At 38.2% G+C, this 18,167-nt stretch overlaps 1 protein-coding gene across 2 annotated transcripts in view; it reads left to right on the plus strand.

The window, feature by feature from the left end:
* prex2 (phosphatidylinositol-3,4,5-trisphosphate-dependent Rac exchange factor 2) overlaps positions 1 to 18,167 on the plus strand; it is a 258,834-nt gene that overhangs the window by 225,055 nt on the left and 15,612 nt on the right. For both annotated transcript variants that reach the window (XM_001923322.6, XM_073940635.1), the window contains exon 38: positions 17,660 to 17,762. In XM_001923322.6, coding sequence (XP_001923357.1) covers positions 17,660 to 17,762 — 103 coding nt within the window. The remainder of the gene's footprint in view (positions 1 to 17,659; positions 17,763 to 18,167) is intronic.

Raw genomic sequence — 18,167 nt, forward strand, 5'->3', positions numbered from 1 at the left:
ATATATATATGTAATTGGTCCTGGACCAAACTTGATCTTAGAAATGAAAAAAAAGGAAAGGTTTACCATTCTAACCCATAACACTTTCCTTCATATTGGTGGATGTATTTTAGTTAAGTCTTAACCTGTAAAAAAGAAAAAGTAAAGAAACCATCCAGTGAGCATGAGATGCAGAGTATTAGCTTTTCATAATGCTCTCCTATTTATATACCATTATGCCTGCCAAATGGTCTTATTCAACAGCCAAAATGTGCTAGTTCCTGCTTTTAATGAAATTAAATGGTTGCAGAGAACTACAAGCTTCACTTTAAAGCACCCACCTGCCAAACGTGGCTGAAGTTAAGTAAAGGCTGATGCTTATTTCATAGCTAAATTTTATTCGCCAAGATGTTGAGAAAGTGCAGTTTTAGTATAAACTTGTTACAAATTTACTGGTATCTCCCAAAGGGAGAGTGAGAACATATATGCTTAAGAATGTCATTGAACTTAATAGTATCTTTAACAAGTTGGGGAACAATGGAGTTTAGGATCCAAATGCAGCTTTATTTGAAAATTTTCAGGCAGGTCAAAACACAGACAAACAGAAGCATACAGGTAATCCAAAGTATAGTCAAAGTCACAGGTGAATGGTTGGGACAGGCAGCAAAATAACATAGACAATGAAACAAACAAAGGTCAAAACAGGCTTTAGTCAAGGCAGAAAAAATGCTTAGAATTGCTCACTTACAGCTAACAAGACTCAGCAATCAACTAATATGTGTGTTTTTATGGTCCATCAGATTAGTCCTTCATGAGCTTCCAGTTGTGTTCGTGTAATCAGGGGGGATCAGTAAGTATGTTTGTGAGGTGCATGATGGGAGTTGTAGTTCATTAAATTGGCAAATGAATAGTTCTCCAGTGATCTGCACAGGCTGGATCACTGGTGATCATAAAAGATTCTTTCTAACTACTGGTTTCCAAGACTGCTCAAATCTTTTGTGTTCGACAGAAAATAAAATTTGTGTTCGAAAATAAAATTTGTGTTCGACAGAAAATAAGAAAGTCATAACAAGGTGAAACCACTTTAAGATTAAGTAAATTATTTAAGTAAATTATTTTTGGATGAACTATCCTTTTAAACTTCCCTGCTGTCAGGCAAATTTGTGTATTTAAATATTAATGACTTTGTGGTTAGAAAACCTTTGTGCTGTCTCTGGTTTTGTGTTACTTGAAATAGATCTTCATTTACTCATGTTGTTCAAAAACTATAAAACTTAAAGGGCACATAGTTTACCCCTTTTTTATGATTTAACATTAATATTATGGTTCTTCTGAGTGTGCCAGTTTAGATTCAGTTCAACACACAGTTCAGATGTTTTTATTATAATGTGTTAAAAAGTTTTGTGAGTGTGTACACAGCTCGCTGTTTTAGGGGCATGTTGCTTCACATGAAAATTAGTTTCGACTTCCCGCCCAACGTAACAAGGGGGCGGAGCCAAGAGCTCACCCGCTCTGTGTCTGCAACAGACAGTCAGACAGGGGATCAGCATTCAGCTGTATATGTACAACTTGGACACAGACCAAGCAGAAAGTACACAATAATTTGTGTCTTTGCATTGTTTTACAGCCAACTGTGTACTAGTTTAAAGTGCCGAGCTTGTACACCGAGACTAATTACCACGCACACTGAATTAACTTTGACTGAGGCAACAGAGTCGCGACACGGCACACTCAGACATGCATTATTTAAAATGAAATTATTTAGATGGTCGCTCTGTGGCGCGACAGAGATATGAAGTGTCCCGAATCGTGGCTGGGCGCTGAGGACAGCCGCCGACTTGAAGCGCCGGTGTGTGTACCCTGATAGAAACCTATGTATAGAATTCTAAAATGCATGGTGCTGCGTGGCGTGACGGTGCTTCTGGTGTGCGACCTGCCGGCAAGTTTGTTATTTTATTTCCAATGGAGAGATGCGCACATGAGGCACCGTGCAGGCCCTTTACAGCTGCACCTAGTTACGATCACAGGGAGCTTCTGTGAACGCAAGAAATGTGAACAGCTGAAGTTTAAGGTAGACGCAATGAAAAGTACAACTGTTTGCAAACCTACCTAAAGGTACAAACAATTCCGATTAGAGCGATAATGTGGACAATATTGATCTTGAGTTGAGCCCAATGCGTCTTACATCTAAAAATAGAGGAAGGATGTTCATTTAGTGAGATCTCTTTGACTCACACGGTGAAAATGGAGGACGTGAATCAGAAAACTCAGGAAAGGGTGACCTGCTGTCAATCAATATTGGTGGGCCGGGGGACCGCACTCCTATGTCAAGTTGCGGTCGCTTTGAAAACCGCTCCAATTGGTCCACCATTTTTATGTTGTTAAAGGGTCACAAAACACCAGAACACATTTTTTGAGCTGTTGACAGTCGTATATGTGTCCCACACTGCTAAAAACACTATTAGGACACCTATATTTCACTAAAAAGTGTAAATTGGTTGTTTTTGCGTTATTTCAAGCAAATTCGTACTTCCGGTTTGAAACGAATTTTTGAAGCTGTGTCATGGTCATGACATAATAGCGTTGTATTCCAGCGGGCAGACTGGATGTCTGAGCCAGAGTGTGTCTTATTACGTCTTACAGTGTGTTGCATTAATGCATGAGTAAGGCTTCAAACCAATCAGAGCGCTCTATTGTGCAACTTCATTAATATTCATTACTGTCACAGTTTTTAGACGACACTCACACCATGTTGTGTTGCGTGAAGTGTTGCTTTTATAGTTTGCTGCAGTTAAGTTTTCTTTTTCTCTCTGTGAGAGCTCAGTCTCACGTGTGGATTAACAGTGTACGCGACGCTCAACAACAATTACTTATGTGTCTAAGGAGGAACATTGCTTACCTGAGAGCTGTTCTCATCTGCAAACGCTGAGATCCGGATTTGCTTGTAGTATTCTCTTCATAAAGACGCGGCTCTAGTTGCTGGTGATTGTCCTGTCTCTACAGATTTGGTAAGTGAGCGACCAGCGCTCATTGTTTATTCAGTTTGCTTGTATCGAACTAAGTTAACCATTGCACTGAGTGTAAACATGTTAGCACCGCAACCAAACTTTAACCTCATGTGTATTTGGCAAATAATTCGACTACAGATGACCATGTAGGTTAAACACCATCACTTTGTGATGTTTGTAAACAAATTTCGGGAGGAGCATGCGCAGAAGTTTCAGTATCGAATACTTCATTGACAATTATCTCATCATCAAATCAGTTTCTGAGCAACGCCTATATATACCAAAGCTGTCTTACCTGCAGCATCTCACGACTTCAGCATTGGCACATCCAATCGCGGTAGCCTCGTCCAAACAGCAAATTTCCATAAGGATGACACGGCTCCTCTTGCAAACTCCAAGCCGACGTCCAGCGCATCAACACTCGGCAGAGCATATCAACAGAGTCCGCGGTCTTAACTTAGGCCCGCCACGCCGCCGCTTTTTCAGACACCGGCAACAAACCTAAGCCGCTCCACAGTTGGAAACCACCGGCCCAGATCAAGCGAGTGCCAGGCCACCGCTCTACAGGCGAAGCTACGGCCTCATCCACCCCCCACGCACGGAACATTTCCACTTAGTAGCGCCCGCAATCACTGCTCTCGGCGCGCCAAATTTAGGAAAAACAAGCCAGTCCGCTCGTGAGCGTGACGTCACGCGAAGCGGCTTCCGGGTCCAAGCGCTCTATTCAACTGCATGGGGAGACCCATGAAATGGTAATTATAACGTTTACAAAGCGATTTATTACTTTCAAAAATCATGATCACAATATATATGTCTATGCCTCATACATGATGTAAGTGATTAATTTTATAAATTGTTAAAAATGTTTGGTATTTGTTATGCAGCAAGCCCAAAAATGGTTGTGTACAACATGAATCTGTATAAAACTAACTTATCGTGTAATATGTTTAAAATTGATCATAAACAAATAATTTCTTAACTTACTGCATGGGGAGACTCATGAAATGTTATTTATAATGTTTACAAAGCAATTTATTACTTTCGAAATCATTATCACAACGGGGTATATGCCAAAGCATGCTAATAGGACTCTTAATTTCCCAGTAACCTGGGCTAAGCACTTCGGGCGAATTGAATGCCAATGCAAAGCCAGTGCGTTTAAGGTCTATTTTCTTTAAAAATGAGCGATCTCCACTAGCTGAGTGATATCGCCATATCTTTATAATATGAGCATTTATTTGACCCCAGTATGTTTAATGGAGCTTATGCGTTAGCCTGCCGATTCTGACGACCGCGTGCGAGTAAACAGCTTCTGTCTAATTTTACGCTTGAGCAACCAAATAAATGCTAAAGTTTATTTAACTGAAGGTATTTTAATGACATTACAACATCGATGCTGTATAAGGAACTGTACAAAACGGAAAAAGTTCACAATAACAGGTCACTGGAAGTGTATCAGCATGGGAAAAGCAGTAACTCAGCATATACCCTATACATACGTCCACACCTTATATCTGACGGGCAGAAAGTGATTAATTTTTATAAATTGCTTATTGTTTTTTGGTAATTGTTATGCAGCAAGCAATGCTTGTGTACACTGATTTTGTATAAAATTAACTTTATTGTATAAAATTAACTTTATTGTGTGATGAGAATTTAAAGTGATCATAAACGAAGAAATTTCTCAACTCAAATGAGTGGCGGCTTGGACCCGGAAACAGTATTACTTGCGTCACCAATAGGTCACCACTTAACAAGCGGAGTCTTCCTTCATGCCGCTTGCAGATTAACCAGGTTTGTTCAGGCCCTGATGCAAGTTCCAGCGTGAGGCTGCCTCCGCTGATGTCACCAACGCCGGCAGCCCCTTCTCTCTTCTCTTTTCCTTCCACCTGTGATCCTAGGGCCATCAGTAGCGCGAGCACGCCTCCGCAATCGGCTCTAGCCCCCAACTTTCTTCAGGCCCCGACGCAAGTTCCAGCGTGAAGCCGCCTCCGCTGATGTCACTTACGCCGGCAGCCCCTCTTCTCTTTTCCTCCCACCTGTGATTCTAGGGTCATCAGTAGCATGAGCATGCCTCCGCAAACGGCTCTAGTCCCTGATTTTCTGTCAGGCCCCGACGTAAGTGCCAGCGTGAGGCTGCCTCCGCTGACGTCACTAACGCCGGCAGCCCCTCTTCTCTTTTCCTCCCACCTGTGATCCTGGGCCACGTATAGACTATATTCTTTAGATTCATCGTCTAGGTACTTAACATGTATAAACTTAAGTACGTTATTAACGTTTACATAGACAACACGCGTCTATAAAATAAATTGCTTAATTAAATAAATTTGATAAGTAATTATGGAGTAATAATAACACCAAGCTGATAAGCAACTTCAGCTCAGAAATCATCCAGAATCCCATTACTAGCTTACCCCATCTATTTTCACTGCAATTTCAATTCGCAATTGCACTCAGTATAAACCATGGAACTCCATTCAAAACTTCGGGTACTGCTCAATGCTCCTTGCACTACCTTAAGTTCCCACCTTATTATTATGCACCACTACAAGTGTAGTAACCGCTCCTACTGGAGATGTACACTTTATTATGCACCACTGCAAGTGCAGTGACCGCTCTTACGGGAGACACACACTTGATTACACACTACTGCTAGTGCAGTGACCACTCCTACGGGAGACGCATATCTTATTATGCACCACCGCTAATGCAGTGACAGCTCCTATGGGAGACGTACACCTTATAATTATGCATCACCGCAAGTGCAGTGACCGCTCCTATGGGAGACGTGCAAGTGCAGTGACTGCTCCTACGGGAGACGCACACCTTATAATTATGCACCACTGCAAGCGCAGTGACTGCTCCTATGGGAGACGTACACCTTATTACACATTGCCGCTAGGGCAGCGACCACTCATACCCCATACAGGAGACACACACCTTATTATCATGCACCACTGTTAGTACAGTGACCGCTCCTACGGGAGACGTACACCTCATAATTATGCACCACTGCAAGTGCAGTGACCGCTCTTACGGGAGACGCACATCTTATAATTATGCACCACTGCAAGCGCAGTGACTGCTCCTACGGGAGACGTACACCTTATTACAAACTGCCTCTAGGGCAGTGACCACTCATACCTCATTCAGGAGACACACACCTTACTATTATGCACCACTGTTAGTACAGTAACCGCTCCTACGGGAGACGTACACCTTATAATTATGCACCACTGCAAGCGCAGTGACCGCTCCTACGGGAGACGTACACCTCATAACTATGCACCACTGCAAGTGCAGTGACGGCTCCTACGGGAGACTTACACCTTATAATTATGCACCACTGCAAGCGTAGTGACTGCTCCTACGGGAGATGTACACCTTATTACACACTGCCTCTAGGGCAGTGACCACTCATACCCCATACAGGAGACACACACCTTATTATCATGCACCACTGTTAGTACAGTGACCGCTCCTACGGGAGAGGTACACCTCATAATTATGCACCACTGCAAATGCAGTGACTGCTCCTACGGGAGACGCACATCTTATAATTATGCACCACTGCAAGCGCAGTGACTGCTCCTACGGGAGACATACACCTTATTACACACTGCCTCTAGGGCAGTAACCACTCATACCTCATACAGGAGACACACACCTTACTATTATGCACCACTTTTAGTACAGTGACCGCTCCTACGGGAGACGTACACCTTATAATTATGCACCACTGCAAGCGCAGTGACCGCTCCTACGGGAGACGTACACCTCATAACTATACACCACTGCAAGTGCAGTGTCTGCTCCTACGGGAGACGTACACCTTATAATTATGCACCACTGCAAGCGCAGTGACCGCTCCTACGGGAGACGTACACCTCATAACTATGCACCACTGCAAGTGCAGTGACTGCTCCTATGGGAGACGTACACCTTATAATTATGCACCACTGCAAGTGCAGTGACCGCTCCTACGGGAGACGTACAACTTATAATTATGCACCACTGCAAGCGCAGTGACTGCTCCTACGGGAGACGTACACCTCATAACTATGCACCACTGCAAGTGCAGTGACTGCTCCTATGGGAGACGTACACCTTATAATTATGCACCACTGCAAGTGCAGTGACCGCTCCTACGGGAGACGTACAACTTATAATTATGCACCACTGCAAGCGCAGTGACTGCTCCTACGGGAGACGTACACCTTATAATTATGCACCACTGCAAGCGCAGTGACCGCTCCTACGGGAGACGTACACCTCATAACTATGCACCACTGCAAGTGCAGTGACTGCTCCTATGGGAGACGTACACCTTATAATTATGCACCACTGCAAGTGCAGTGACCGCTCCTACGGGAGACGTACAACTTATAATTATGCACCACTGCAAGCGCAGTGACTGCTCCTACGGGAGACGTACACCTTATGCACCACTGCAAGCGCAGTGACCACTCCTATGAGAGACTCATACCTCATCATACACCACTGTCAGCACAGTGACAGCTATTACGGGGATGCATACTTTAACACACAACATTGCTAAGGCAGTGACCACTCCCACGGAAGACGCCCGTCTCCTGTGGGAGCAGACACTCTTGCTAGAGACATTCATCATGCACCACTATCAACACAGCAACTGCTTCCTCCCGAAACACATACCTTATGACTCAACAGCACCCCTCCAAATTTTTAAGATCAGCAAATTTTGGGGGGCTTGCACATTGTCTGGCTGCTGTCCTGTAACAAATAGCGCTTTTTGGGGAGCGCTCTGGGGCCGGGCTAGATACTTCGCTCGAATCCCAACTCCTCTTTGTTTCCTTATAAGGGGAATAACTCGAGTTGGGGTGTCTCCTCGAGCTCAGAGCCCTCCCCCCGGACAGCACGCCAAATATGCTTTATACTTAAACGAATGCAAGTGTGAACTCGTGAAGTGATGTTTGTAAACAAATTTCGGGAGGAGCATGCGCAGAAGTTTCAGTATCGAATACGTCATTGACAATTATCCCATCATCAAATCAGTTTCTGAGCAACGCCTATATATACCAAAGCTGTCTTACCTGCAGCATCTCACGACTTCAGCATCCCTCCACCACCCCGTCACCTCACCTCTTGCATTGCATTCCCGGGGGGAGCGCTCTGGGGCCGGGCTAGATACTTCGCTCGAATCCCAACTCCTCTTTGTTTCCTTATAAGGGGAATAACTCGAGTTGGGGTGTCTCCTCGAGCTCAGAGCCCTCCCCCCGGACAGCACGCCAAATATGCTTTATACTTAAACGAATGCAAGTGTGAACTCGTGAACTATAGTGTGTGTGTGTGTGTATATTTTGACTTTGAAACTCGCTCGTGCCCAAATAGACACTCCCACACCATCCCACTTTTCTTCCTCCGACACTCCCCCCTAAACAGAGCTGGACACACCCACTTTTCTGACTTTTTCCAAAGTAGAGGTGTGAAAACACCATGCTGAAACGAGGGGGTTTCATGGCCATTTAAATTGAAAAAAAAAAAAAAAAGACTGGGTGTGTTTTTATCACCCCAATATGACCGTCTATAGACTATACCTACACACATGTCTGTCTTAACAGCTTAAAAAGTAGATTTTTCATCATAGGTGCCCTTTAAGCTTTTATTAAAAAAACAATTTAAGGCATTAAATTTCACCAAAAGTATATTCTTTCCAAATTTGTCAAAATGATGTCAAATGAATGCTCTGCTAAATTAAAACATGATAATTAAAATAAAATTTAAATGCCATGACCTTTAAAAATATAATATAAATAAGATTCTAAATTATGGAATATAATTAGAAGTAAAAACACAGGCAATTTTAGGTATAGAAAATAAAGTTATAGCTGTAGAAAATAAGACCAAATATAAAATATATAAAATTTTAGATATAAAGCTAAAGAATATAAAACAAACTATAAAAATATAAAGACATATTAGCTAAACAAAAAAAAATTAGAAAACATAGAATTGTTTCCAATAAAGTGCCCTTTGCATAGAGAGTAAAGAGTGTATCCTAATCATTTTGTTTTGATTATCCTATTATCTATGACATGAATGTGATATTGCAGTTCTTTGTCATCAAAAAAGATTATACGAAAACTGTCAAATACACAAATAATGTCAGCAATAATAGAATAGTCATGTCTGATATTTTTGAAAGTAAATGTAAACAACTGTTAAAGAAATTTCATGTTTTTGTTAAAACTGTATATTAATATGGTAGCAGAGTGGCAGGAGAATATTCAGTTACTGTTGTCTAGTAAATTTAAATAGAATCAGTTTCTTCAATACTGTTGCTAAGTGTCCCAGTGATGAGGTAAACATTGAACTTGGGGGCAAAATTAAGCTAATAGGGCATATTTATTGCTGGGGCTTTTTCCAAAGTGACATCATTAGCCTCATTTGCATATTAGTTCCACTTTTATAGTTTACAAAGCACACCCTGAACTTTAGTGAACCAACTACAAACCCTATAGGCCTCAAAAACATATTTTTTTGCCACAAAAAGCCTTGAATAACTTTAAAAGTAGACGTCATAGGGAAAAGTGTAATGCTAAAATAATTTTTGTGTGTGTACTTTAACCATCTGTCTTACTCTTAGAGCATAAATAGTCCAGTGAATCATTTATAGGTCTCTAAAGAGCTCTATAAACATACTTTAATACACTCATCCTCAATGTAGGGGACTTAATCTTTTATTATATTCATCTATTATGACCGATGTCTGCCTTTTTTTCCTTATTATTGTGTCTTTTTAGTCCATCTGTCCATTCCCAGAGTCACATTTAAATCAGACGTTCACATCTGCTGGCTGTAAGTTGCTGAGCCTGTGATACAGTATAAAGGCCTCATCCCATAAGAATAGCAAGCACAGTTGATTCGAGTCTCTTCCACTTTTTGAGTTCAGAGTGCTTATTTTATGAAGAGCCAGTAAATGCTTTGACGCAGGTCTTGCCTGAGGCCGGTTGGCTGGGTTTTAAGGTTCTCCATGGGTGATATCACACAGCAGCGTGTGGCTTTGTTAAGAGAAAGCATCTCTGATCATCTGCCCTTTAACTGTGTTGTAGTTTAAATGTTGTATATCGGCACTAGTGAGAGAAGTGTCAATATATAGCCCTATCACACTGCTACTCGCGTGGTATTGTGTTTACACAACAGTTCAATAGCATACTCATCTATATAAAAAAGTAAATCAAACACAGAGAGTCTAAAAACCAATTAGTATGAAAAACAACATTTGCAGCTGATGTCAGAGTAGCAAAAACTATTGCTATCTCACCAACGTCACTTCCATATACATATATATATATATATATATATATATATATATATATATATATATATATATATATATATATATATATATATATATATATATATATATATATATATATATACATACTATTTGAGTAACAGGAAAGCTTAATAAAATCTTATAAAATATTTATATAATCTTTCTCTTTTATTTATAATTTTTTTTTTAAATATACTTTTTTTGTTGTTGTTTATTTTGTTGTTTTAGAGTAGAATGTGTTTTGGAAAATCAAAACAACTGACTATTTTCTCATCTTTTTTTCTACCAACAGCAGGCCTTATTTAAACCATCTTTTTAAAACACTACATCTGTGTTCCAAAGATCTCAAGATTTGCAACAATTTAAGTGAGAAAATTTTATTTCATATGAATGCAAAAATCGTTAACAGAAGTATTCATTATATAATAATATATAATCTTCCTGGTGTATTCTTCTTAAGCTCACGACACCTTTCCTCCACCATACTTTAATACTAGTCACAAGGAGGTCAAAGTGGTGTATGAAGAGTGTATAAGAGCCTTTACTCTGAAGTTTCAGTGTTCCCTCAAGCAATTAAGTAACAGTAGGAACGCTACGGTCGAGAAGCCAAGGGACAGATCAGTCAGCCATAAAACACTGAAGGATCAATATTGAGAAGAGGTCGTGCAGCGCCCTTGACACTCAGTTACACATGTGTCTATCAGCAGAACGGAAATACATGAATCAAAGCAACACTTCAGTCAAATTCACCTCTTTTTGCTGAGTCATGATATGTCCTTGAAGATCGAACTGACCACATTAACAACCCATGTGAAGTGATTGGTGACTCTGATTTCTTTGTATCATGTTTTCTTTTTTCTTTCTTTCTATTATAAATCAAGAGATCGATCTATGAAATGCAATTGAGGGTAAAATAGACGACATAGTTTCTAACATCGTCAGCAGTTTGCCTGAAAGAAAACGATTTGTTGCCAAGTGCAAACAATCAGAGCGAAACAGGCACTGAATTGAGATGCATTTATTACAAAGACAAAGCACAGATAAAAAAAAAAAAAAAAACATCTCAGTGTAAATTGTATCATACAGTAATTTTTCATATGATTCTTGAGCCAAAGTAAATTGGCAGAAAAAAAATGATTGGTTATGAAACACAATCATATGTTAATGATATTATTTCAGCTTCATTTCGACAAGAGCAAGTTGATTTCGAACCATTACTTTCATATTTCTGTTTTTGAGAATTTAACTTGTACACAGTCTACTCTTACTCAATTGAAACTTTTCTAAATCCTGAAAGTAGGTGAAGATTAAACTGTAACACTTTTTGTGTTTACTAAAAACAGCTATTGTTAGTTTTATTGTCAGCATTTTCACCTCTTATTTTAATCCCACACAAACCATACTGGAAACTACACATTCGCTACCAAGTTAACTATACTGAAAAAAATATTGGTGACATTTTACAATAAGTTTTTATTAGTTAATGTATTTGCAGCATTTATTAATCATAGTTCAACATTTAATAATGCAGTATTAAAATCTAAATTCAGGCTTGTTAACATTAGTCAGTGTACTGTGAGTTTACATAAACTAACAATGAACAACTGTATTTTAATTAACGTTAACAAATATTAATAAATACTGTAATACATGTATTGTTTATTGTTTGTTCATGTTAGTAATTGCATTAACAAACATTAACTAATACAACCTTATTGTAAAGTGTTACCAAATTATTTATCTCAAGCTCAAAAAATTAGGTTAACTTATTATTTTTAATTATTTACAGTGGAAGTCAGAATTATTAAACCTCCTAAATGTAGCGAATTAGCTCAAAGTGAATCAAAGATTAAGTTGAAGGGGGTTTTAAAGGAATCGATTCTTTAAAAACAGTTAAAAACAGCTATTAATCAAAGAATAATTTGAAGGGGGTTTTAAAGGAATCGATTCTTTAAAAACAGCTTAAAACAGCTATTAAAAATAAAAACCCATTTATGTTTTACCAGGGTAACAAGATAGAAGTTTGAGACATTTGATTCATAAATATGCACCTTTCTTTATACAAAATTAAACTTTTTTGATAATCTAACACCTAACAACTAACACCAAACACAAACACACATTCATACAGGTTGTAGAAAAGAGTAAATAAAGAAAAACAAGAGTTTGAGAGAGTGTAATGATGTATAAACCTTGGATTTTGTAAGACTAAACCAAGCAAACCAAAAAGAATCAGTTTAGCTCTTCTGTTTTTTAGGATTACATTTCATTTTCATCAGTTCAATGGTAATCTGGAGGCATTACTTGCATTCCTTGTGTGATGTGAAGAACTCCCTCTGTTGTGCGGGGTTCCCACATGGTTAGCTGGTGGTTGGCTTTTAGTCCTGTGAGGCTTGGAGTGGGGTGGAGTCTGTCGTGTCAAGTTTTGAGGTGGCAAAAGGACTTGTCATGTTGAATTCTGGTTTCACGTTGTACTAAGCTTAACTGGACTTTTGACGGAAAAGAAAGAAAGAAAGAAGGGTATCAGAGATGGGAATGTCTGAGCTGTGCAGTTAACCCATTTTTGCCAAGGTCCAAGTCTCTTCACTGGACCTGAGGAGAAGCTGCTGTGTAGGTTCTGGTCTTCTCTGGGTATTCTCCTTGGATTCTCCCTGGGGCGCGGCCTCAGTCACTAGCTTTTATAAGGTTGGTCTTCTAACACCCTCAAGAGCTGAGATGACCAATGAGGGAGCTATTTTCCCATAGGAAATGTTATGGGCCTTTGTTCCAAAGCATGGTGATTTGCATATGCATTCTGGGTGAAAGCTGATGCAAAAACATTAGAAGTTTCTTAAAATGTTAATATGTTGCACAAGTATTAACATAAAATGTAAAATGTATCTATCTATCTATCTATCTATCTATCTATCTATCTATCTATCTATCTATCTATCTATCTATCTATCTATCTATCTATCTATCTATCTATCTATCTATCTATCTATCTATCTATCTATCTATCTATCTATCTATCTATCTATCTATCTATCTATCTATCTATCTATCCATCTATCCATCCATCCATCCATCCATCATCCAGTCTATTCTGGGTAGGAGAAGTTGATGGTGTATTATTTGTTGAATAAAGCAAAAATAATGATGTGTCTGATCAGCCACATTCGTTGCATGAATTATTAATACCACTGTATATTTTCCCCCAATTTATAAGCATAAAAGTTCTCTGATACTAGTATAAAGTGCAATTTAAGGGCTTAACTAGGTTAATTAGGCAATTTAGGGTAAGGAGGCAAATCATTGTATAACAAGTTGACCTTATAATTGTTAAAAAAATAACAACTGCCTTTATTCTAGCCAAAATAAAACAAATAAGGCATTCTCCGTAAGAAAAATTCCCTGTTCTGTTAAACCCCATTTGGGAAATATTTGAAACACAAATTCACTGGAGGGCTAATAATTTTGACTCCAACTGTTTATAGAAATGTAAATACATTGAATATAAAGTATTCAGAAGTTGCTGTTTCACTTTTTTAAAGCAAGTCATTTAAACAAGCTGCAAACATATATATTTTACAATGCACACATTTGACATTGCTCTTGGTAAAAAGAATGCGTATTTATATATCAGCTAAAGCGAGATGGAAATGTCAGACTGACGCATTATGGATGTAGACAGTTTGACAGTGTACAAGCTAGTAAATAAGCAAATATCTTTTTGATGGATGATTTGTGTTACGGTTCGGCAGTTTCCTCACAGGTAATAAAATGATCAGTGTCAGGCATTGGGTTGTTGTTTATCAGAGCTTCCTTCATGTTCTCTGTAATCTAAAATCACTTTGATGTCTCTTTAAATAGCATTAGATGAATCATTTAGACTGGTCTTATACTGACCAAGGCTCTGCTCATTGACTTTGTCTAGTTCTATATAAACGCTTTTGGCCTCTCGGGTTTTGGAACAAGAAATAATTTTTTTTTTTTTCCATATTCAGTTCAGTTCAATGTAATGTAAAATATGCTGCTCTGGGTCCTTTTCTTTGGACATTTCAGATGACAAATTCACTAGAGGGTGCTGTCTGCATTTTTATCAATCTGAAATAAGTTACTTAGAGTATGTTTTGTTGTACATTTCAGATACACATTCCTTGTACACATTCATGAGAAGTTGATTTAATAAATAATACTACTAATAATATTAACATTATAAAAAAGCAAGTTGTCATGAATGACTGAAAAAAGCCCCCGAAGTGAAGAAGGCATGAAGGTACTGGTTTTTATATTTATAGAAAATTAAAATGTTAGTAACATTTTAATTCATTAATTATTTTTCATATGTAAAAATATTTGTGTATTTCTTTACATCCTGCATGTTTTAAGCAATGTTTTAGCAAGGCACACAACTGACACACTCTGCCCTGAACTTTAGACCTGCTTTCTGCTGGTCTATTATACAGTCTATTTTAGGTACTCAAAACAGCAACGCACCAGTAATGCGCCTTAACACACCTCCCGATTCAAGACTAGAACGCCTATGGGTGCACATGTAAGCTCAAATGCATGTGCTATGTAAACAGCGTGGTGCAAAACATCAAAATGACACTTGCGTCGAGCTAAAACTAGCAAATGACATCTGTGTCGCGCATTGGACTAGGTGTATGATAGGGCCCTCTGTGTTAGTTTAGTTCAGGGTTTTTTATTTTTATTTAATTCTATATTTTTAAGACTCCCAAAGTAATATTGCAAATATATATATAGCGGCGATCTCACAGCTGATGTTTGATAGACACGGTGGAGAAAAGTCTGCAGACACGCGCTCGTTCCTGTATGCAAAAGTAACGCTGTAAAACAGCCGAGAAGAGAAGCCACACCAGCAGGTCAAATAGGCCACTGTGTGTGTGTGAGAAAGAGAGAGAGAGAAATGGAGTATGCTACTTTCATTCTCTCGATCTCAGTGAAATAGGGGCTATTGTTGTATATGTCAGTGAAAGACTGATCCAGCAAACACACACAGTGAAATTGTGCACAGTTTATGATTTCTAAGTAGTTAAAGCGCTGTAAATACTCGCGATCGCCTCCCTCGCGACAGAGCGCATATGAGGTAAATGACGTCAGTAATAACCGGTTATGATTATTACTGAACCGATACCGAATTGTCCGCGTCTGCATCGCAGTGCACAGAAAAAACAATTATTTTTGACACCCCTAATATATATATATATATACATTACATTACATTACATATATATATATATATATATTTATATATATATATATATATATATTAAAGATTCACCTTTGTTCATGAGTATCTTTCAAATGTCTTACTACATCTAGTTGTAATAAAAGTATTTAATAAAAAGGTTGTCGTTTGATTTTTAGTTTGACAGAAAAAAAATTCATTATTAAAACTAAATAGGCATTTCTTGTTATTTTTTTCCAATATTGCATTTATTTATTACAAACTGTTTATTTGGTATTGTCATAAATAATCACGTTTTAATGTGCCCTCATAATATTTAATCACAATAACATGACACATAAAGATATAAACATAAACCAATGTACATAATACTCAGATATAATCACAATAAGAAATTAAAGACGAACACAACTTCGGTTTCATGTAGACTTTACATTTCTTTACGAACTCAGCCAATCAGATTATATCTTATTATGACTGTACTGGTGCTCTCTCATCCCATTGACCCAAAGCCTGAGCATCGACTTGTCTAATAGTATCTCGTAAAGTTAAACTGCCCTTTTAATTGGGCTGATGTTGTGTATCACATCTTTCATCTCAATTGGCTCCTGTCCCACTCATATCTAGTGGACACTCTCTGATTCTTCTTTAGACACTACATGTTTATCAGTCTTCTCCGAGGATGTTCATTGGTCCCCTGGGACAGTTCAGCCGGCTGTATGACTCTCACACCTGTTTGTCCATGCTGCCCTCTGACTGTCTGTTCAAATGTTAATGGGATGAGAGTGGCAGACACATGTTCAGAGAATGAAAGCGCATGTCACGCTTCATCAGGCTGAATGACAGCACATCTGACAGGCCGTCCTGTTAACCAGACAGATGAGACATGAGCCTGGGCCGCACAAGCTTGTTAAATGTCTCCACTTTTTTTAATAGAGCCGGAATCTGCCACCCTTCCCATGGACAACGGTGGCCCTTTATGTATTTTTGGGATGTGGCATTGAAAAAATGCTGAAAGGAAAGTCCGTGAAAAAAGTCCGTGTTTTGCAGTAGTTTCCATTTTTTGATCATTTGAGTTAACTTCACAAAAATTGATGATTTGGTTCATTGAATACATGCCTGGAGACTTTATTGCTTTACTTGGTAACATACTGTACTGACAACAGTGAGGGGATCCAATTGCAGTATCTTTGTTCAACAGAGGATGGTCAAACAGGTAAATGGTCAAACACAGGAGCAAACAGTATCTTACAGGGCAGTCCAAAAGAGTAGTCAGGTCACAGGCAAATAGATTGGTCTGGGTGGCTAACAGCAAAAACAATAAATAAAGTGAAGGTCAAGACACACGGCAATGGAAAAACAAGACAAGGTAAACACTTCATAATGTTGAAAAGTTAACAAGACTCAACAATGAAGTGTGTGTTATTTATAAAGTCCATCTTATCAGTTCATAATGATCCTCCGACTTTGTGTGTAATAAGTAATAGGAACCGGTGTGTGCGAGGTGCACATGCAGGGAGTTGTAGTTCACTAACATGGCAGAATTGTAATTTTCCAGCAATCCACAGAACCTACACTGAAAAAAAAATAATTCTGCAAAACTGTTGCAAACAACTTATATGGGTTGAATTTAAAAAAATTAAATTTAGTTATGTTTAATTTGATTTGTTTGTTTAAATTCAACTCAAATAAATTGTTTGCAACCACTTAAACTTTAAGTAAATACAAGGAATTATCTTTGAATATTTTTTTTCAGCTGGTGACTGTAACATATTTGTTAGATGTTATGTTACATTCACAATTTTGCATGAAATCATAACTAGTGGTGTGTAAATACAATTGTATTTTAATTGTTTCGTCTTTGTTGATACATTAAAACATCTCTAAATAAAATAATCAAATTAAAACATGGTTAGTGGAAAGGGAGCTCATATAAAAGGCTTTTCTGCAGCCTGTATGGAAATCTTTTTAACTTGTGTCATTTAAGAATGACCCAATTTCATAGTTTTCCACCTGTATTATAGAGATGTAATGTAGCAATAGTATGTATAACGTCTGTCATCATAATGCTAAAATATATGTTGTATTTGATAAAGAATTATAATTTTGCATTAAAAAGTGTGCAGTATGATAAGCAGTGCTTTGTTTTGTTTCTTGCAGTTGTACGCTAAGTGTCACGTTGGAACAAGCCATTCTTCTGGCTCGTAATCACGGTTTGCCTCCACGATGCATCATGCAAGCCACTGACGTCATGAGAAAGCAGGTATGTTTTATTTCTTATTTCTTTTAACATCCATGTTTTTGTTTAGATACACATTGATCGTTCTCTGTCTAGTTTAATGTGTCCAATAGGTTTTTAGGTTGCTGAAAGTATATTTTGCTCACCAGTGTCAACCAATCAACCAATTTCCTCACTTTTTAGTATTTTACAGTAAGTTACAGAAGGTTACTGTATTTGTATCTTAGCATATTGTAATTCAAATTTCAGTTTACAGTAAACCAAACAGTACTGCAATATCTTACTGTATTTGTATTGGAATTTGATCTAATTCAAATATGAAACCCTTATTTATTTTTTCAATTTTACAAGCTAATAACATATAAATATCATTTAGTATGTATCCTAAATGGAAAAAACAAATAAGATAAAAATCACACTCTTAGCATA

The sequence above is a fragment of the Danio rerio genome, chromosome 24 (genome assembly GCF_049306965.1).
Source record: "Danio rerio strain Tuebingen ecotype United States chromosome 24, GRCz12tu, whole genome shotgun sequence".
In the NCBI taxonomy this organism is placed as follows: Eukaryota; Metazoa; Chordata; class Actinopteri; order Cypriniformes; family Danionidae; genus Danio; species Danio rerio.